Source organism: Pangasianodon hypophthalmus, chromosome 15, assembly GCF_027358585.1.
Source record: "Pangasianodon hypophthalmus isolate fPanHyp1 chromosome 15, fPanHyp1.pri, whole genome shotgun sequence".
Classification (NCBI taxonomy): domain Eukaryota; kingdom Metazoa; phylum Chordata; class Actinopteri; order Siluriformes; family Pangasiidae; genus Pangasianodon; species Pangasianodon hypophthalmus.
Window position 1 is genome coordinate 15,029,895 of NC_069724.1, and position 22,356 is coordinate 15,052,250.

A 22,356-nucleotide genomic window follows, 5' to 3' on the forward strand; every position below is an offset into this window, starting at 1 on the left:
TAATATGTTTCTGGACAATGTGCACCATACTGTCTTACACTACCTACCATTCTCTCATATCTAACACCCTGGATATATTTAAAACAATTGCTAGTTCAACAGATCGTTTTATATGGTTTTTAAGATTATCTTTGATAGACTGATAGTCAATGTTTGATCTGGTTTCTCAGTTTATTCTCATTTCTCTAACAATAATTCTCATTTGTTTATTCCTCATGCTCTTAGAGTGCTGGATCTATATTTTGGACAAGCTGCTTTGGGATATTGATGTAAAAATGCTAAAATAAAATTAAATTAAGTTATTCTGCTTTCAGATCAACTGCGAAAATGATGATGACATCAGTGACCTTGTGAAATTCTAAACTGAATTCACTGGAAGGAAAAGAAGGAAAAGTGCTAAAATGGTTACTGAAACAATGTTTTGTAGTTAACAGTTTTAACTACTACTTCTAACAAGCTTTGATTTAGAAAGATTTATTTATATATTATTATGTAATATAAAACATATGGACTAACTAAAATGTGTTATAGCTAGACTAGCTATAACTTATAAAACTATTTTTCCCAACAATAAGAGTGTAACCCTTAGATTTGGTAGTGTTGGGTAGCATGATTGTCTCACAAGTCTCTAGTGGTGTGGAAAGAGAATTCGGGTTACAACGTCTGTAAAACTTTTTTTATTTGCAGCCAAACAGCAAGACAGGACTTAGCTCATTTTCACACACACACCACTTCATCTCTTTCCAAGTCTCTTGTCCTCCACAAAAACTTCCCTAGGGAAAACCGTATATATGGAACCAAGTAACCGGGGACTAATAAACATTACATTTATATTCCTGACATAATTATTTAATTCGGTAAATTAAACTCAAATCTTCTGTATGAATAATAAATTAACAAACATGGTCGTTCAATTGCCATATATCACAGAGAATGTTTTCATAGTGAGTAATGATCACTGGTAAAAGACATTACTAAAATCTGGTTTACACTACAATTTCAGCAATATTACTTGTCACACTGTATGAGATGATCCCAAAAATATCTTGAATTCTACAGCAGACTGTGATAGCATGTTCTACATGTCACATTGTATGATGAAGAAACTCGAATGATAGAGTTGTGACTAAAGAAAACTACTACATTCTGCTTACGTCATTAATCATCACAATCCGGGCTTGCACAAATAAAGGAATGCATAAGCAAAAAAGCAAGTCATGTAGGGGAGGGTCATGCAAGGCACACACGGTGGAGGGCTCCAGTAAAGGGGTACATTTAAAATACACAATTGTATAGGATGTCTTTGCTGTAGCATTACAATTTCCTTTCACTGGAACTAAGGGGCCCAAACCTGTTCCAGCATGACAATTCCCTTATGCACAAAGTGAGGTCCATGAAGATATGGTTTGTCAAGGCTGGTGTAGAAGAAGTTGAGAGGCCTGCACAAAGCACTTACCTCAACCGAGTTTAAACACCCAAGACAAATGGGGCTGGATTTCATAGATCTCTTGCAAAAGAAAAAACTTTACTTTACATCTTTACTCTCTATACCCTAATGATGCCATTGCAATAGTGCTTAATATGTCAGATAGCAGGCAGCTAGTTAGTAGAATACTGGATCATTTGGGTGTCAAATGCCGCAAATATTTGTGAGTGGTTTGAAACAGTTTTTCTGCACCTTTCTGGCATTGAAAATTAATTCATTGATAATGCTGAAGATTCTGATGCAGGACCTCATTTCACACAACCAGTTGATTCATTAAGGCTAGCTCTCCATGAGGTACTAGTAACTACAGTGTTGAAATGGAGAAAGGCCAAATGGTCAGAGCTCAAGCATGACCTTTACCATCTAGATGATGATTTACAATACTCTACTTCAACTACTGCTCCTACACATGTGGACAGTTCTAAAACTGGTACCACTCACCCAGAAGAAAGCTAATTTGATGGGCTGTTTCACCTACACATATCAACCATTGTAAAGGCCTTGTGGGAAGCAGTCAATGGCAGTCAACTGCATTAAACTAATTTGCCTTGCTGTGTCTGCCATGTTTGTGCCATCAGTAAACTTGTTTAAAAAACTGCCTTTTTGTTGACGTTCAGGTAGAAGAACTGGATGTTTTGTTGATATTGGAGCTCAAATCACTACTTTATCAGCAAAGTTATACAGCCTTCTCTCAGGCAGAGTGCATTCTGCGCTACACTGTTATCATTCAGTTCGTTGAAAATAGACCTCCAGTAGTGAGTTATTGAGTAGTGAGGAACAAAAGACACAAAGATTTAATGGCACTTTTGGATCTCTTGCGAGCAAAGGTCACAAAGCAAGTCATGAAAGTCAGTCATGAAAATGCTTAACTATGTTGTGATTGAGTGCAGCATTTAGGGCAGTGGGTTCCTAATATAGTTATAGGGGAAATTTGCCTGCTAGGAGCTCTGACAGATATTCTTATGTTGCCATCTCACAACTACTATACAACCTGCTTAACCCTGGTAATCCTGGACAACATGAACCCATCACAGAAAGGCTATGTTTGAATATTGAAATTAGCTGTGGTATCTGCTCCAGCTTCAGGCCCCTGTGACCCTGGCAAGTCCTCACATTCATTGTGCCTGAGGACTATGGGTTCATGTGTGTTTCTTTGCGCTTTCAGGGTCTGCCATAATGAGAGACTGAGAGAGAGCGAGAGAGACACATGTATGCACACACGCGCACAAATGTGAAAGTGACATGTGAAAGTTCAGCTTAATGGAGAATGGGCCTCATTCATCAATCTTTGAGAAAAAAGTTGAGTGTAAATGTTTCCATAAACCAAACTGAACTAAAAATTTACAAAGGATTTAAATGCGTGTATGTTGAAAATTGGTAATCACCTGTAAATTAGCAAGTATGTGCAAATTACCAAGCACATGCATGGCACAGCTCATTTACATGTTTCAAAAATTTCAGGTACACAGGCAGCTGTGAGAATGAAACAATCAATCAAGGTAAAGCCTGAAAATCAGAAGTGGAAATTATTTTAACTCACTACTATGACAATAAAAATATTTAATAATATATAATATTAATAATAAAAAGTGAGTGCTAAAATTTTCTGTCAGCTGAGGCATTTGTTTACGGCTTGTGGCTATGTGAAGACAGACAGGCATCTTTTTTTTTCATAATTGAATGAGTAGTTTTATTTGTCTTAATTTATGGGTTGGTGTTGGCTCACTTTCTATATTTTTTATATTCTTTAATTAATACCAATAATGTAAAATGACTGGTTTTCACAAAATGTTCTTGATGGTACTTTTAGTCCCTGACCTAGTGAACTAGCATACCAGTGAAAGCTAATACCATGTTTAAGAATAATTTTACCCAGAGGTAGCATATATTAAGAAAAATGCAGTGGGCCTAAAACAGAACTTTGCGTAACACCAAACTTTACTTAGTATGCGTACAGAAGTCACCATTTAGATCTGCAAACTGATAACGATCAGACAAATAAGACCTGAGCCAGGAGAAGGCTGTTCCCTTAAAGCCAACAACATTTTATAATCTATGAAGAAGAATAGTATGATCCATGGTTTCAAAAAGCTGCACTAAGGTCACATAAGCAGAGAAACACAACCCTGATCAGAGGCCAGTAGTAGGTCATTTAACACTTTAACCAGCACTGTCTCTGTGCTATGATAAGGCCTAAATCCTGACTGATAGATTTCATAAATGTTATTCATATACAAGTGTGAACATAACTGCTGTGATACAACCTTTTCTAGGATCTTGGGGATAAAGGTGAAGTTTGATATTGGCCTATAGTTGGACAGCTGACAGGGTTCGGGGACAGTTTTTTTAATTAGGGGTTTGATAAATGATATAAAGAATTATGAACATAGCCAGTGCTAAGGGAAGAATTGATTATTTTTAGAAGATGTTCGATTGCTTCTGGTAGTATCTGTTTGAAGAAACACGTAGGTAAGGGATCTAGAACACAAGTTGATGATTTTGATGAGGAAATTAGTGAATTTAGTTTGGTTTCTCGAAGGGGAGTAAAACATTCTAATTGCTGAACTGATATAGTTATATTGTTATCTACAGGGTTAATTATTACTTTGTCTGGCTTTAAATTTATAGTCTGAATTTTTTGCCTGATTTTTTTTCTCTCTGAGAAGAAATCCTAGAATAAAATACAAAATAATGGCTCCATTAGAACCTCTAAGGGGTCTCTCATGGTGCCCAGAGAGAAATAAGGACCGCCTCTTTCAAAACAAAATAAAAGTAGGTACCTAAAAGTGTGCTTAACTAGGTCCCCATATGTTTTTTCCACCCCAATCTATCTGAATCAAGGCCCCTAACTCAAATAACAGCATGATCCTCCAAACCAGTATACAACTGCATTGTTTCTTGATCATAGTGTTGATTTTTGAGGGGCAATGTGGGTTGATAGTGCTACCTGTATGCTGAGAGTGCTGCCTGTTTTAGTGTTTTGTGAAATATAATTTCTATTAAAGTCCATTATCATCATCTTTCAAGATGATGCTTGCCAGTGAAATATAATATTTGTATCAAAATGAATAACTGCAGGCTCCTTGCCATATGTTTTTTTAAAATGTTATTTTACTTTTAACTTCTGCACAACCATTCACAAGGACAGTGGGATAGTGTTTCTGTAGCTCAATACTATCCTGTTGACCTGAAAATGTAATTTATTTATTTTTGGCCATATACAGCTAAATTAAGGGTGTCGGTGTTTTGTGAGACCCCTAAGGGCCATAATCTAAGGCTATTAATTTTTTTAAACCTTATTTAACATATTCTATTAATTAACACCAATAACCTAGGCAGTGAAATTAGATTAGGATGTTCGTAGTAGAAAGAAGAGCAAACAGAATCTATTTATGTATATGCACGAATACATGTTAACGGTTATTATAATAATTAGTTTTTTAAAGAATCCATTCCTTTTTTATTGGCTACCAGCTGCTATGGTGAAAAACAGCAGGATCAAGTAACAATCAGGATCATGTGTTGTCCCTGCGTATACATGTCTGGAAGCTATTAGCCAGATTGGTACAATATAAGCATGCATTATTGTATAACATTTTCGTATAACAGCACCTGAGCCAGCATGTTCATGCAGGGCCCACATGGGTCCCAAATACGCTTGAAGCTGGGGCCCATGTAGGCAGCCCAGCTGGGCCCCACCAACTTTTGTCCACAGTTTCCATGATGGCCCCACATGTAGATGCCCATATGGGCTAATGATGGGGCCCAGACAGGCCACATGTAGAGCCCTTTTAGGCAAAAATGGTGGCCCCCACATGGGCTTAATGTGGATTATTATAGAATGGTAACATGGGTACATTGAGAGTCCTGCATGGGCTGTACATAGGCACTATCTGGTTATTATATGGGCTGCCTGGGCTATTTTATTTTACAGAGCCTGCTTTTAACTAGAAAAACATTACACAGAATAAAGGATCCATAATACGGTTAACCTTTTTAAAAATTAACAGCAAAGAATAAGCAGATCAACAAAAATAAAATTATCCTTAATTTTAATAACATAGATAGCTATAGTTTAATAATACTCAAATTTCGTAACTGTATTCCAAAAGCCCATGAATGCATGAATGCATGAATTTGGGAAATATTTATTATGGGGGCAGTCGTAGCCTAATGGATAGAGAGTTGGCTAGAGAGTCGGACTTGTAACCTGGTGACCTGAAGGTCGTGGGTTCGAGTCTCAGGTCTGGCAGGGATTGTAGGTGGGGGGAGTGAATGACCAGCGCTCTCTTCCACCCTCAATACCACGACTGAGGTGAGACCCTTGAGCAAGGCACCGAACCCCCAACTGCTCCCCGGGCGCTGCGGCAAAAAAGGCTGCCCACTGCTCCGGGTGTGTGTTCACGGTGTGTGTGTGCACTTGGATGGGTTAAATGCAGAGCACAAATTCCAAGTATGGGTCACCATACTTGGCCACAAGTCACTTCACTTCACTTCATTTAGCCATCCCAAAGCACATCAGGATTCCTGAGGAAAAAGAAAAATATTCATATATTATTTACATTGTTTACCACTGTTCAGACAAGGGGGAAACAGTTTTTTAAAATCCAAAATAATTCTTTAACAAAGTCAGACATTAAGATTCTACATATAATTACATATATATAATAATACAACAGTCTACATATAATTTTTAGAACAAACTGATGACATCAAAAGTCAATATTCTACACAGCCATACCAAATTATATGTGAAACTGGCACTTTCTGTTTGCCACCACATCTCATTATTTAAGAGAATGAAGATGCTGCCAGAAAGGGTAGCAGGTACAAGATCCAAACATACATTAAACCATACTTCTTTCAAAGCCCGCAATGTTCCCATGAACATACAGTCCCCTCCATAAGTATTGGAATGGTAAGGACAGTTCCTTTGTTTTTACATTTATATTACATTTATGGCATTTGGCAGACGACCTTATCCAGAGCAACTTACATTTATCTCATTTATACAGCTGAGCAGTTGAGGGTTAAGGGCTTTGCTCAAGGGCCCAGCAGTGGCAGCTGGGATTTGAATTGGGGTTTTTGCTATACACTGAAGACATTTGGGTTTGAGATCAAAAGATAAATATGAGACAATAGAGCTGCTGAACTGAACAACATCCATACATAATTTTCCTTTGGTCCATGTGGGTCAGAGAAAGGTAGGTGGTAGCAGATATGGCATTCTCTTTTGAGCAGTTAGGACAGTAGGCCTACTGAAATGGGCCTAGTGTGGTCGGAAGTCTGCTGTCTATGTGTTTTATGAGTAGCCGCTCAAAGCACTTCATGATGATAGGTGTGCGTGCAATGGGCCGGTAGTCATTGAGGTAGGACACAGACAATTTCTTTGGCACAGGGAAGATGGTGGATGTGTTGAAGCACAAAGGGACAACTGCTTGGCTCAGGGAGATGTTCAAGATATCTGTAAGGACATCTGCAAGCTGATCAGCACATTCCCTGAGCAGGGATGTTGACAGGACCAGCAGCTTTCCATGGGTTAACTCGGGACTCAAGTTGAAAGTCCCTAGAGTCTATTCAGCGCTTCCCTTGCGTTAGCGCCAGGTGGAATGTAACAATGAGCATGGTGGTAAACCATGGGGAGGTAGTATTGGCCAGCATGTTACAGTCATAAATTCCACCAGTGATGAACAGTAGGTCAAGACCACAACAGTATTCCTGCATCATTCACTGGTTGTGTAATGTGATGCGCAAGCCACGAACAGACACTTGAGTTCGTGAGGAAAAGGGGGATATGCTCTTTATTTATAATGTGGGGAAAAAGTCAGTGCGGTATCTTTAAGTTGTGAAAGGAGAGTGAAGGAGCAGAAGGGTGAGGGAGGTGTCTTCTGGAAGAGGAGAAAAACAAACAGAGGTTAGTGTGCTCATTAGTTTCCCCTACCTCTTTCCCTGAGCTGCCGCGGGCTCCTTTTATATCCCTCCGTAGATTATAGCCGTGGCGGGGATTGGCTGCCGCCCGTGGAGGATTAAAGTGCTCCGCCTTGCAGCCACATGCGCTCTGGCTGTCCAAAACAATGGGGGTGCTGAAAGTATGTGTCTTTTGTGCGCAGGCCATCACAGTAAACCATCAGTGAGATCGTCAGTGCGTTCTTCAACTCCACAAATGCTTTTTTTGCTTCCCAACTCCACTGCAGCTGGTCCGGTTGGCCTTTCCTGGTGAGATCAGAGAGGGGAGAAGCAATTGAGGAGAAGTTAGGCCCAAACCTTAAATAATATCCAGCCAAATCCAAGAAGGCACGTACCTGTTTCTTTGTGACTGGTCTTGGGTACTCATGCACCGCCTAGATCTTCTTCTCTTGTGACATGAGTAGTCCGCGGCCGATGCGGTACCTCAGGTACTGTGCCTCCGTTAACCCCAGGTGACATTTTTTTGGGTTGGTGGTTAGCCCAGACCTCTGGAGTTCCAACACGGCCATCGGGTGGTAGAGGTGGTCGGACCAAGTGGAGGAATGTATTACCACATCGTCGATGTACGTGGCTGTATAAGGCCTGTGGTGTCTCAAGACGATGTCCATGAGTCACTGGAACGTAGCTGGCACCCCATGCAGCCTGAAGGGGAGAACCCGGTACTGCCAGTGGCTGCCGGAGATAGTGGTTCAAAGCCACTTGCCAGTAGCCCTTTGTGAGGTCGAGTGTGGAGATAAACCGCCTCTCCACAGTCACTCCACCAGGTCCTGGGAGGGGGTAAGCATTGAAATCAGATACCCAGTTAAGCCTCCAGAAGTCGTTGCACAGCCAGATGCTCCCGTCGGGCTTGGGCACCAAAACAATGGGGCTCGACTCCTTGATGATTCTGTCCTGGAGCATCTGGTGGACCTCCTCCTCGATTGCCTGACAGTGGGCTGCTGGGACACAGTAGGGCTGCTGTCGGACCACAACTCCCAGAGGGGTTTTAATGTCGTGTTGGACCAGATGCGTTCTGCCAGGGACTGAGGAGAAGCCATCTGCAAACTGGTCCGCCATCTCCCTCAGCTCCTGGGACTGAGCTGGTGTGAGCTCCTCTCCTTGGTGGACCAAGGCACGCTTGGACAAATCTGTGCTGAGCAAAGCAAGTGTGGACACATTGGGGTCAGGGTCAGTCCATTTTTTAAGTAGATTAATTTGATAAACTTGGGTGTCTGTGCATTTACCGGTTTGTTGCGGCCGGTAATTAACTGGACTTACCCACTCAAGGACTGTGTACGGGCCCTGCCACTGAGGTGGTATAGTCCACAATGACCAATACTCATGACCCTGGGCAGATTTAGGCAGCGGCCCTGTGAGATTCCAGGCCAATCTGCTCGAAGGGGACGCCGATAATGGGGAGAGGAATGAGTGGTGCAGGAGCAGGTTTGTGGGGGCTTGTTGGCTGGCACTGGGAACACTGTTGACAAAAGGCCTGTACTTCTGCATCCATGCCGGGCCATGTGAAGCAATCTCGCAGCTTTTCCAAGGTATTACGAGCCCCCAGATGCCATCCCAGGGGACGCGAGTGGGCCAGGTGCATCAGAGCCTTGGTACGGCTTTGGGTAGTCACAGGGCTCTCCTCGATGTTCAGTTTTCTGGTAGAGAAGCCCCCCCTTACCAGAAAGTGTGTGGTGGGTAGGTGTTGGTCTGGTTGCTGCAGGACAATTTGATGACCCGCACCTGGCTCCAAAAATTCTTCAACCTGGGATCCTCTTTCTGCTCCCGGCTGAAATTTCCGTCCTGAGCGACCTGGGTAGACACAGCAGATATAGGGTTAGTTAGGGGTGTTGGCTCACCTGCTGAGGTTGCTCCGTCATTGCCCTCTTCTTGCACCAGGCAGGACTGCCGGATCCGCGGCTGCGGCATCCTGGCCTTCCTCCTCCTCGTCACCCACAATGCCCTGGCTGCAGCAAATCCTGGCCAGTCCTGGCCCAGGAGCAGAGGGACGGGGAGCTCAGGGATGAGGCCGACTGTGAGGGGACAATTCAGTGTTTCTGTGACTCACGCTCACCTGGGTGGCAGGAATTTCCCAGGCATCCCCATACACACGTTACTTTAAGGGTGCCTGCGGGGTGGAACGTGGAGAGGATGGAGGGTCAAGCCAGAGTTACTGTACTTTCCGAGTCGAGTAGGGCCGAGACTGGGTGGCCATTGACCCTCACATCGATGGTGGGAAGCTTGGGAGGGACTGCCCCTGCCAATTTCTAATGTTGCTACAGCTCGCTCCAGAGCCTCTATCATCTCCTTCAGGTTCTGGGTGCCACTGATCCCGATGGCCCTCAGGAATAAATCCATGACCACCCTCTCGGCCACTTCGGTGGCAGTCAGAAGCTTGGGCTGGAGCCACCGCTTAGTGATGGGCAGTAGGTTGTCCATCTGGCTCCAAGGGATGGCTTTGGTGTTGTAGACCCACCAATGGTGTTCTGCCACGGCACTGGTTGGGGAGATGCTGCAGCGGAGGAGGATTTTGTAGTTTTAAGAGGATTTCAAGTAGTTAGTAGTGGACCGATTCTTCAATCGTCAAGGTGTGGTAGGCTAGCTGGGCCTCTCCTGTGAGAAGTGGAGCGAGGGCTGGTGCCCAGTCCTCCCAGGGCAAGTTCTCCCATTGTGCAGTATCTTTAAGTTGTGAAGGGAGAGTGGAAGGAGCAGAAAGGTGAGGGAGGTGTCGTCTCTGGGGGTGGTGCGGCAATCCCACCAATGTGGCACTCGCAGGAGATGGATTTTTAGTGGCGGCAGCTTTTAGCGTGGCATTGGAACGTTGGGGGAAATTTCTTAACATCCTTTTCACCTCCTGTTTCCCCTTCAGTCTGGAGATCAGGAGTGACATCTCCCTTCAGTAGCTTCATTCTGGCAGATGCAGGTTTCTCTGAGGAAAAGAGAGCATCCATAAATATGGGCAAATCTTACTACAACATGCTTTGTATTTGGACTATGCTGAACCGAATAGATTAGCTGGCTTCAATGGCATAATTACTAATGAGAGTCCAATTACATTATGTTTATTATAAAAAAAATGTGGAATAAATAATAAAATAAATACATTTAAACACAAACTTTATTGTCTTGTTTACATAACAGTTATAAAAATAGAACATCAGTCTTTCCTAACATTTAATAAGTATAGCATTAACAATCCACAAATTAAATGTATGACTAGAGTTACGCTAGACAAAGGAAGTCCAGTAAGAATTTATCATATTTATCAATTTATCTAAATATGAACAGATTTATGCATAAATCATTACTACAGGCATGTACACAAGAAACTTGTTATTCATGAAAATAATGTAAATTCAGAAAAATGTTTGTATCCTTATATTGTTCCTGAGTGCATGTAAAATTATGCATAAGAAGATTTTCATTTTCATTTCACTTTCAAAAAGTCAATAAAAAAAAACAAACCAAAAAAAGTGTCCATCATGAATTCAAGGATTTCGCTCCATTCATGTTCATGCTCCTTGGAGTGTGTGTGTTTTGCACGTTCTGCTAGTTCGATCACTCACTCTCTCTCTGTTTACGGCTGTCCCTGAAAGCAAAAAGAAACACAAATATGCAGAGTGGCAGTAACAATACACAGGTCAACCCACCTCCTCTCCGTCTGCTGCTGATGCTCAACCATACTCCTGTTGCCACATACCACCACCACCCGACTCAGGTTGGGGAACCATCCTGCAGCCATGCTGCAGCTGACGCTATTTTTAGCAGGCACTCTGTGACCTTGTATGCCTCATTTACAAATTGAATGAAATCGCATCTGGTGGGGTCATGGGTTCTACTTTCTACTTTAAATGTGTAGTAGGAGTTGCCTAATTCCTCCACTATAGCCTCTGTCACCACACTGCTGAGTGTACTTATGTGTTCATTTTGCATGTCGTGACAGGTGTAAGTGGCGTTCCGAGGAATTGACTTCACCGTGGCAGCCAATTCAAGGTCCTTTTTAATTGTATAGTCCACTAGAAAGAGGAAAAGCCCACTTCCCCCCTCCGACAGGCTGTCAAAGGCCTCTATCTTCCCTCGTAAAGGTAATTGGTTTTCCATGAGAAATCCAAGAACATCTATGAGGGAGGAAACATAGTACCTCTTCTTTCATAGTTGGTCTCCTTTCCAGTATTGACATGCCACTCTTGCTCCTTCCACAGTGTATAGCAAGAGAGATGCTCATTTGAGGATTCATGTTTATGAAATCCCCAATCTCTCTCCACAGCATTTGTTCAGTTGTGGAAGCCTTCATTCAAAGTCATCCAGTGACCGGATGGTGCTAGTAAATTGCTGACAGCAAAATCAAACTGCGGCATCGACCTTGACACTGTATTCAAGCCAGTCTTGGTTGTGATACCAAGTGGAGACAAATTAACACTTTCTACAACTGAATGTCTGGGCGGGTACTGTTGTAAAATGATTTAGTTGGGCTGGTCAGTTCTAAAGTCATATACAGGTTGTCTTCCACAGTTAACATTAACTTCTTTCGGCCTATCGCTTATACTAGCAGGTGTATCATGGCCGCTCCCCAAAGAAGGCTCTTGTTCTTCAGGGGTAGCGCCGGAGGGTGCATTATTTGCTCCCTCTTCAGTTGCTGGAGCTGGAGGAGGCCGAGAAGAGGCAGCACCATGTAGCCATTTTCTTATATCCATTTTTCTCTGTGCAGTCATAGGTCAAGCACCACACCAATGAGCACACTTCCCCAAATGTGACCTCATGTAAATATGACTGACACGGTGTGTTTTTACTTTATTTTTTCCTGATTTTTGTTTTTATTTCATTTTACAAAAACATTTAGCAGAAATGTTTTCACTTTTAATATGACACACATAAATTAATTAATAAAAAGCTACAGGGCTTGGTCTGGGGGGAGGGGGGAGGGGGGCACAATAACTCATATAAGACACTGCAACTGATGGTGCACAGAGCATGGTCAGTACAACACAGGGCTGTTTAGGCATCATCAGCAAGGACATGGGTGAATTAGGCCAAACATGCCACCTACATATCCACTTCTTAATTAACCTGCAGGCTTTGTGTTGCAATGTAATCAACCGGAATTCTGAGTGAGTCAAGGCAGAGTTTTATGCTGTGTTTACGAGCTTCTTCTAGAGATAAACATATTTCTTCAGACAAAAGGCAAAACTGTCACAGAGCTGATATGGTACCTCACATTTTCAATTGTTGTGATTACTGGATGAACTTAATTTGTAGCTTCATGGCAAAAGAAAACTCAACTGTAACATGTATTCTCATGTAAAAGCATTCAAAGTCATCCCAGCAAACAAAAATACGCCACAGAACTAACACTACAAATGTCCTGTGGATGTTTTTTGTAGGATCGCTTAAACATTAAATGGATGTTCTCATAGGACGTTTGTGCTATGTCCAGCAGACCTTCCGTGAACATCTCTTAAACGCTGCCTTTATTTGACCATATGCATGCCTAGGCTATTGCTGTATTATAGTACTATATTATTTGGTGCATAAGGATAAACAAATAAGTGATAGAATAGAAACCCTATTTATTTTTAAGACAGACATGAAACATGCAATTTTGGCTCCAGCTGTTTCATTTGCATGTTTTTGGTTCCAGCTGTTTTACATACAAGAGAAGAAGCAGATCATTTTTTATTGAGACCTTCTGAATACAAGAGATACAAGGGAACATTGAAGACAACATACAAGAGAAAAAACAGATATTTTTTTTATTGAGACCGTCTGAATACAAACACCAATAGGATGACCGTCGCATATTCATGAAAACTGAACATTATCCAGCAAGAATGGATGAATCTGACTATTTCTATGAAGCAACTGGATGTAGAGTAAATATCCCATAAGAATGTACCTATAATGTTTTGGCGACCCTACAAAAAAACCATCCACATGACGTTCATAGTGCTGGTTCAGGGGACTTCCCTGTGACATATGTTTGTTACCTAAGTATTTACTCAAATATATATTCTGCTCAAAGTGACTGTGACTGACTCCCTCTTCCCCAACAACAATGTCTACTCTAGCAGTTTTTACTTCATGATTCATACTGGCCATCACTTTTTATCTCTTGCCCACTGTACATCCTTGGTTGTTTACTCACCATCAAATGATTATACGAGTGTCTCTGCCAAATTAGGACAAATAGTTGATGTAGCAGGGAGATGATACCTCCACTACATATAGACCTACATGGAATATTTCCTTTATTAACCCAAACTCCGATTGTTGCAGGAAACTGTTTTGGACGACATACTGACAACGGGGGTATAGAGGAGTAGGTCTAAGGAAAAACAAACAGAAACAATGTAAATATGGTTATTATAAAAAAATAATTAAATTATATTTTATAATAAATGCATTAGATACATATCAAATATAGATTAATTCCACCATTATTATCATATATTCATAATTGTTATATACTTCATAAGAGTAATTAATTATCATTAATAATAATGGTAACAACAACAACAATAATAACAATAATAATAATAATAATAATAATACAGGGAGGTGGGTTCATCTTTTGCCTAGGGTACACGTCATGACGCCTATAATGCATTTTGCAGCTTGCCATTACAGATATAAGCAAATCAATCACATGGTTACTTACATGTGGTTACATGTGGAATGTCACTGATCATGTGCTTGTGACATATTGACCCAATTCAATTAAATTCAATTCAATTTTATTTGTACAGTGATTTTAACAATGGATACTGTCACAAAACAGCTTTACAGAAATATATAAATTCAAGATATAAATTTTACATTTATGATTTTTATCACTAATGAGCTAGCCAGAGGCGAGGATGGCAAGGAAAAACTCCCTGAGACGATATAAGGAAGAAACCTTGGGAGGAACCAGACTCAAAAGAGAACCCAACCTCATCTGGGTGACACCAGATAGCGCGATTACAAATAATTCCCTTCTAAACTGTATACTATATAGTCAAAAGGTGCAATTGTGTGATCATGAAAGTTCTTTGTAGTTTATTATTATTAAGTTTATTTATTATTAAGTTCTTTCATAAGTCTATTATGTTGAAGTTATCAACTGTTCACTGATAGATACTTGAGTGCAAAACTGTTTATAGGAATTGTAGTCCTAAAACTATCAAAGCAATTGTAGTCCTAAACCATTGTAACAAAACCGTTCATATCAACTGAAGTCCAAAGCCATCTTCATGGTTTCTAAGTGGTACCATCCACAGTAATCATTGATCATTGATATTTAGACTGTCCATGTGGGGCCATCCTCAGCAGAAGTTAGTGGTTTTCAGGTGATGAAAACTCCAACCAGAAGTAGGGCATCAGGATGGATGAGTCAGATACTTTGGCAAGACTAGCTATGACAGCATAAAAGGGACAACTAAAAGGGAGACCCAGAAGGTAACACAGACATGAGAGCACCCTGGGACATACAGCGGCCAACCACTACCCCAGGCTATCCCAGCAACATCGTCTTTTTGAGTCTTCGGTGTGAAGTGGTTTCAGAAAATCTGTACGAGGTAAGCATTTAAATATGATGCTTACTTTGAAATATGACATTACTTCATCTTATCAAGAGATTGAAAACGTGATTAATCAATAAATAATTAATAAAATTAATTTGAAAACTTATGTTTGACAGTTGTTGGATGGATATATCTAGGGGCTGATTTAACGTTTTTACTTTGATCAGTCACTTAGCTTGATATAAGCATACCAATTACTTAATTTACCAACCTAATTAACATTAGATAACATTAGGTAACTCAGGCTCAATTTTATAAGTTATGTATAAATTTCAGGGAGCTCTAAGCAGGTCTTGGGTTGTGGTAATTGTGGATTATGGGCTATTTCTTCCCACAAGGCAGTGCTGCATGAGAGACTCTATGACGAGGGCACATTCTCACCTCCCGGTATGATTGTGCTAGCTGTTTAGCTGTTTTCCATTTCCATACACTAAGGTGGTTCTATGATTTACATCAACAAAGATTGCTAGCCAGCTAGTAGCACAATTCTAGAATTATTTATAAAAAAAAAGTGTCACTTGATACATTATCCATAAATATTAAACAGCACACAATGTCACAATATTTACTTTTTTAATTGCAAGAATTATTTAGCCAGCAGCTACATTAGCTAATGCTGCTTACCTTTACAGTAAATGGTATATGGTACCATGTAAAGAAAATTGTGTTTTTACATTACTAAAATACTACATAAAATACTGCCTACTATATATACTATTACATTAGCAAATTATTCTAAATTTTACTGAATATCCCTGTACCAACTAAATACCATCTACTTCTACAAGATTTTCTGCTTTCAGGCAGATCCATCACTAATGAAAAATAACATCTGATTTCGAAAATTACGGTGATCATACGTCCTCTTTTTCCCCAGACATTTTCTCTTTTTCAGACCTTAAAAAAGCATCCGGCTGGGATTTCTAAATTTGTGAAAATGTCCAGGATTTGGCTTAAGTTTCATTATGATGTGCTTATGGTCTAATACTTCATTATGCGTGTGCGTATTTACATTGCTTTAACCCCTCTCTGTTATTCCTGCCTTCTTGCACACCAATTGGTTGATTATAAAAGGCTTGCAGCAACTATTGGCCAAATTCCTGCCTCTCAACCATTAGCCTACTCAGCGAACGCGCCAAGGCAAAGCACTGTTGTGTATGGCATCAAACAGTTGGTTGATAGTAGCATCAAATAACAGCTGTCCTGAGTTGAAACAATACCCAACCGAACATGCAAATTTACAGAGGAATTGCACAAAAAATTCCCATGCTTTTGTCCTGGCATTGCTTCCGGGTATCGCGTTGCATAGCCCACTAGAACTAATACAAAAGCGATGCCCTAATGGCCTGACGAGGTCCCTGCCAATTCTTTCAAAGCCCTTTCAAGGGCTCTTTTGGGGTGGCCGGCGGGTTTACTAGCTGACATTCGCGACATGCCATGCACCACCTGCGAACATCACCACGAATGCCCAGCCAGAAGAAACGTGCCATTAGACAGCTCTTCGGAACCAACAACTGGGTCATCTCCTCTTGTGTTTGAGTGTCCTTTGTCACTCAATATAACCTATCCTTAATAATCGAAAAATAGGGGCGGGAGAGCGCAGCATTAGGCTGAATTCGCTGACCATCGATTATTCTCACTTGGTCAAAAGTGTGCCTGAGGCTCTCATTGCGCAACTGCTCAAAGGGGAAATCCCCGCAAAAAGGGGAGGAGCGGAACTCCCCCTGCTCTTGATGTCCCCATGACGTGGAGCTGACATTGACGGCCCCGGCACCGCCTCCCCAGTCAATGCAGTGCACATCCCACCCCGTCTTTCACTACTGCAGGACCCATCCACAAACATTTCTCTCACTAACGCTTCTTGGTGAACGCAAAAGGGCGGCCAAGCTCGCTGAAGGGTCAGCATATGGAAGCGCTGACGGTGCCATTCTAGGGTGCGGCTGACCTGTTGCAAAATCGCCTGTTTCAGGTCCGGGTCGGGGCAACGTGGGGCGTGGCCACGGCGGCTCCCGACTCCGCGACTGGGATACAAGACTGCTGGACCAGGCCCTGGAGCACCTGCCAATCCGGATCTTGGCGTCGAGCAGCTCTATGATTCGCTGCTCCTGATCACGGCGCAGCTGGCGGAGGGCCTGATGCTGGGTCGGGTGGAGGCTGGCAAGGGATGTGATGATGTCGGCCAGTGGTGAGGACTCCATGACGGCATCTTCATCAGGTCTCGGGTTTCGGCACCAGTGTTGCAAATCTTACAGGTTAGAGCGGAAATGAAGAAGCAGGAGGCAGGCTTGGGAGCAACTCAGAGGCTTTTTATTCCCCAGTTTCACTTCCGCTTTCAGCAGTTTACTTCACTCGCATGCACACACACATACGCACGCACATACGCAGCTCTGTGCTGGATCGATCTCACTCTCCTTTTTATCCTCGCCCCAGCTCACTGCAACACAGAACACTCGTTAGCAGAATTCCCCGCAGGTGTGCATTCCTTACCACTCACCTTCTCCGGCTCTGCCCTCCATTCACAAACCGGCGCTCGACCACTCCCCTGCTTCCACACAGATTCCCTCAGCCTGCTCAATCTGAGAAACATGTCCCATGATGGAACTCTACGTCCACCAGCAGAGAGACTGATGTCGAGACAAACACATACAAGTCGCCCAATCAGTACAAAGCTGCTGCCACCCACCTCAAAAAGTAACAGTAAGGTCAAAACACAGCTCACCCAAAAGCGATGCTCTCAGGAATGGTGCTATGACAGATCTAACAAACCCCTTCATCTCCTCACACAAGGAGAAACAGTTAGACTATAAACACCCAAAGGGTACAGCAGAATGGGGACAGTCAGGGAAATCTGCAAGGAACTCAGATCCTATGTTGTTGAATCAGAAAGGAATGAACATAGACGGAACAGTAAACACATCTTACCTGTTCCCTAGCAACCACCACAACAGCACAGTGATTGCAGTCCTGTGGATCATCAGTCACTTCATCTGACCACTCAGGCATGACCGAAGCTCTCCACCCCACAATACCAAAGGACAACAAACATCTTTTTTTTATATTTTTATCAAAGAGCAATAATAATAATAATAATAATGATAAGAATAATCTAACAATCAATTACATGTAAAACACATAAAACAATTAAATCAATTACAACAGCACCTTAATTTTAGAGATTGCCCTTGACCATGCTGATAGAGTTTTTTAAGTGGCTTCATGCATGATTGCCACCAATACTTCCATGTTCACGATGTCTAAGAAAGAGTACATCCAACAGGACCAGGCTAAAGAGTGTGGAGGTTGCCAATGTAAGGCAAGCATCTTCTTAGCTGCAGTCAAGTCCAGAGAGTAACAGTCTTTCCTGAGTCAGTGAAAAACTGAAAAATGAGTCATCATTTAAAAGCAAAAGTTTAGGACAGCATTGTATATCAATCTCAAGAATGTCCTTTAAAGTCTTAGATACCTGTACCCAAAACTTATTTACTTCAAGGCAATCCCAGAACAAGTACTTATGCAGCCACTGAAACATACATTACAATTAGGAGATGGGGAAACTTTCATTAAATAACATTTCCTGGAGATGAGATACATCCTGTGAACCATTTTGTAATGAATTAGTTGGCGGTTAGGGTTCTTTGAGGCAATGTCTAAGATTAGCCCATATTGCATCCCAACAAATTTTGCCATTATTCATCCAATACAAGTAGTTGTTTATAGGAAGCTTCCAAAAACAAGTATAAAGATGATACCCTTAGCACATTCTTGTGCTGTTAGCGTTAACGGAACTCCATACACTCGCATGGCAGATCTCAGGTGCAAATAAAAGATAAAGGAGGTCCCTGGTAAATTATATTCTATACGCTGGTCATTAAACATATGTAGACCATCCTTCCCCCATATGTCGGCTAAAACATGAATACCTCTTTCACTCCACTCTGAAAAAACAAAAGGTGTGTTATCCATAAGAAGGCTATAATTGTGAAATAGTGGTGAGTGAGAATGCCATTTAAGGTCATTGTGAGAGAACGTTGAAGCGGTGTGCCAAAAAGAGAGAAGATATGCTATTATTTGGCCCAAACGCCACTTCGCACTCTTCAATGAAATATTACAATATTTTATATATTACATATATATATTATATATATTACATATTATATATTACAATATAATAATTTTGTAATTTATGAGGTAGTGCCAAACTGAATTCTACTGGTTTCCAAGAAACGACAGTTCCAGGATTGAACCATACCTTGCAAGGTCGCAAAATAAATGCCCAATGATAACATTTAAAGTGTGGCAAGGCCACCAGCATCCTTGCTGCGTGGCAGGAGGTTTACTATTCCAAATGAACTTAAGCTAATGTTTGAAATTTTGTCCAGTAATCGGTGGCAGAAGTGGTATCACACGAGAAAAAGTTAATGTGAGGTAAAACATCTAATTTAATGACAGAAATCAAGGCCTGCAAGGATAATGGTAGTGCAGAATCAGGTCACTTTCTATGCGGTTATATATTCCTTGAAAATTTCTTAAAGCTATTGTGTGTAGTGACGAAAAAATCTTAAGACCCAGATTCCTAAAACTAGATACTACTGGTATATATGTAAGAAGAAGAGACTGAGAAGATGAGTTAGTTAAATGCATCAGTGCAGATTTAGTCCAATTAATCTTATAACCAGACACTGAACCAAAACAATTTAATGTAGAAAGAACATGTGGAATTGAATTAGCTGTATCACTGACATATAATAAAATATAGGTATTTATAAAATATATAAAAATATCCAATGTGAAGTGTTACAAAAAGTAATAGGCCTCAACATGATGTGCCGATGGATTTTCTGAGCAAGATGCTCAAGAGAGAGGGCAAACAAAAGTGGAGAAAGAGGACATCCTTGACGAATCCCAAGAAAATGGAAAATTGTGATGAGCAAATGCTATGCAAATACTATAATCTCTACCCAGCCCAAAGCATTCCAATACTGTCCAGATGTATTGCCACTCCAGCCTGTCAAAGGCTTTTTCAGCATCTAAAGACAATGTAGCATACAGCAAACCAATTCCACTAGCAGTGTGAATGACAGTAAACAGTGTACATTATCAGCTGCCAGGCATGATTTAATGAAACTGGTCTTATCACTATCCACCAGCTTAGTCATAAAAATGTCTAAACGGGAGGCTAGAACTTTAGCATACAACTTAACATCACTATTTAAAAGCGACAACAGCCTGAGATTCCGAGGCTTAGATAGCAGAGTAATAATGGCCATATTAGCACTATTGTTGAAAGAACCCTCTTGATTAGATTGATTAATCATATTTAACAACTGCTGTCCAAACTCTTCCCAAAAAATGAGGTATAGTTCTGGAGGGATTCTATCCCATCCCGGTGACTTCCCCTTCTTCATGGCTATAAGAGCTTCCTTTAATTCTTCTAATGAAATCAGAATGTACAGAGGTGCTGCTTCCTCATCAGAGAGATACACTAGTATTAACAAAAGTATTCGGTCACCTGCCTTGACTCACATATGAACTTAAGTGCCATCCCATTCCTAACCCATAGGGTTCAATATGGTGTCGGTCCACCTTTTGCAGCTATTACAGCTTCAACTCTTCTGGGAAGGCTGTCCACAAGGTTGAGGAGTGTGTTTATAGGAATTTTTGACCATTCTTCCAAAAGCGCATTGGTGAGGTCACACACTGATGTTGGTCGAGAAGGCCTGGCTCTCAGTCTCTGCTCTAATTCATCCCAAAGGTGTTCTATCGGGTTCAGGTCAGGACTCTGTGCAGGCCAGTCAAGTTCATCCACACCAGACTCTGTCATCCATGTCTTTATGGACCTTGCTTTGTGCACTGGTGCACAGTCATGTTGGAAGAGGAAGGGGCCCGCTCCAAACTGTTCCCACAAGGTTGGGAGCATGGAATTGTCCAAAATGTTTTGGTATCCTGAAGCATTCAAAGTTCCTTTCACTGGACCTAAGGGGCCAAGCCCAACTCCTGAAAAACAACCATACCACACCATAATTCCTCCTCCACCAAATTTCACACTCGGCACAATGCAGTCCGAAATGTACTGTTCTCCTGGCAACCTCCAAACCCAGACTCGTCCATCAGATTGCCAGTTGGAAAAGCATGATTCATCACTCCAGAGAACGCGTCTCCACTGCTCTAGAGTCCAGTGGCGGCGTGCTTTACACCACTGCATCCGACGCTTTGCATTGCACTTGGTGATGTGTGGCTTGGATGCAGCTGCTCGGCCATGGAAACCCATTCCATGAAGCTCTCTGCGTACTGTACTTGGGCTAATCTGAAGGTCACATGAAGTTTGGAGCTCTGTAGCAATTGACTGTGAAGAAAGTCGATGACCTCTTTGCACTATGCGCTTCAGCATCCGCTGACCCCTCTCCGTCAGTTTACGTGGCCTACCACTTCGTGGCTGAGTTGCTGTTGTTCCCAAACTCTTCCATTTCGTTATGATAAAGCTGACAGTTGACTGTGGAATATTTAGGAGCGAGGAAATTTCACGACTGGATTTGTTGCACAGGTGGCATCCTATGACAGTTCCACGCTGGAATTCACTGAGCTCCTGAGAGCTGCCCATTCTTTCACAAATGTTTGTAAGAACAGTCTGCATGCCTAAGTGCTTGATTTTATACACCTGTGGCCAGGCCAAGTGATTAGGACACCTGATTCTGATCATTTGGATGGGTGACCGAATACTTTTGGTAATATAGTGTATGTAAGGGCAAGATCCTGAAGAAAGTTATTACATGCAGGCTCACTAAAGACTAAATCAGATTTATATAACTTCTGAATAAAAGTTTTAAATTCTGTATTAATACCTTTGGGTTCACTTATCAAGCCATCCAGAGTTTCAATTGGCATAATATTTGAATATTTTTCACTGTTCTTCAACCTAAAAGCTAGGAGATGACTTGGATTAGTACTTGGATTAGAATTGAGTTCTGCAGGTGTTGTACTATTATTTCTTGCTGGACATTCTCAGAATATGAATTCTGCTGAAGACCCTCTAGCCTGTTTAATTTTGTCTCGAGAGTACATATTGTGCTTAAACTAGTTTTATTTAGTTGAGATTCAAATGAGATAGAAGAATCCTGCATGCAACCCTTTATAGCATCCCAGAGAAAATGAGGATCACTCACTGAACCAGTATTCACCTCTTTATTTTCTTTTTAATCGTTGCACAAAAATCTTTATCCTGTAACAGTGTGTTGTTAAAATGTCAACATGCAACAATGATTGGTGCAGACACAAGTGAGACAATACTGTGATCAGACAGAGGACATAGCCTTATTACAACACTGTGTATTTCTGAAGCAGGAGTTATGAGAATATAATCCAGACTAGAGT

At 41.5% G+C, this 22,356-nt stretch overlaps 1 protein-coding gene across 8 annotated transcripts; it reads right to left on the bottom strand.

The window, feature by feature from the left end:
* Positions 1-692: 692 nt before the first annotated feature.
* On the bottom strand, positions 693-20,822 carry LOC113535654 (uncharacterized). 8 transcript variants are annotated; one of them, XM_053240006.1, is made up of 6 exons: positions 17,911-20,822; positions 17,708-17,789; positions 10,895-17,612; positions 7,789-10,358; positions 7,428-7,699; positions 693-6,013 (listed from the first exon to the last, which is right to left on the bottom strand). In XM_053240006.1, the coding sequence occupies exon 4, from the start codon at positions 8,936-8,938 to the stop codon at positions 7,817-7,819; it is 1,122 nt and encodes a 373-aa protein (XP_053095981.1). In that variant the 5' UTR covers positions 8,939-10,358; positions 10,895-17,612; positions 17,708-17,789; positions 17,911-20,822; the 3' UTR covers positions 693-6,013; positions 7,428-7,699; positions 7,789-7,816. The 8 variants fall into 8 exon arrangements, 7 of the variants coding, with proteins under 7 accessions (XP_053095981.1, XP_053095980.1, XP_053095979.1 ...); XR_008303751.1 differs by having other exon boundaries at positions 7,789-8,580; positions 8,711-10,358; positions 10,895-20,822; XM_053240005.1 differs by having other exon boundaries at positions 17,708-20,822.
* Between the last annotated feature and the right edge of the window lie 1,534 nt (positions 20,823-22,356).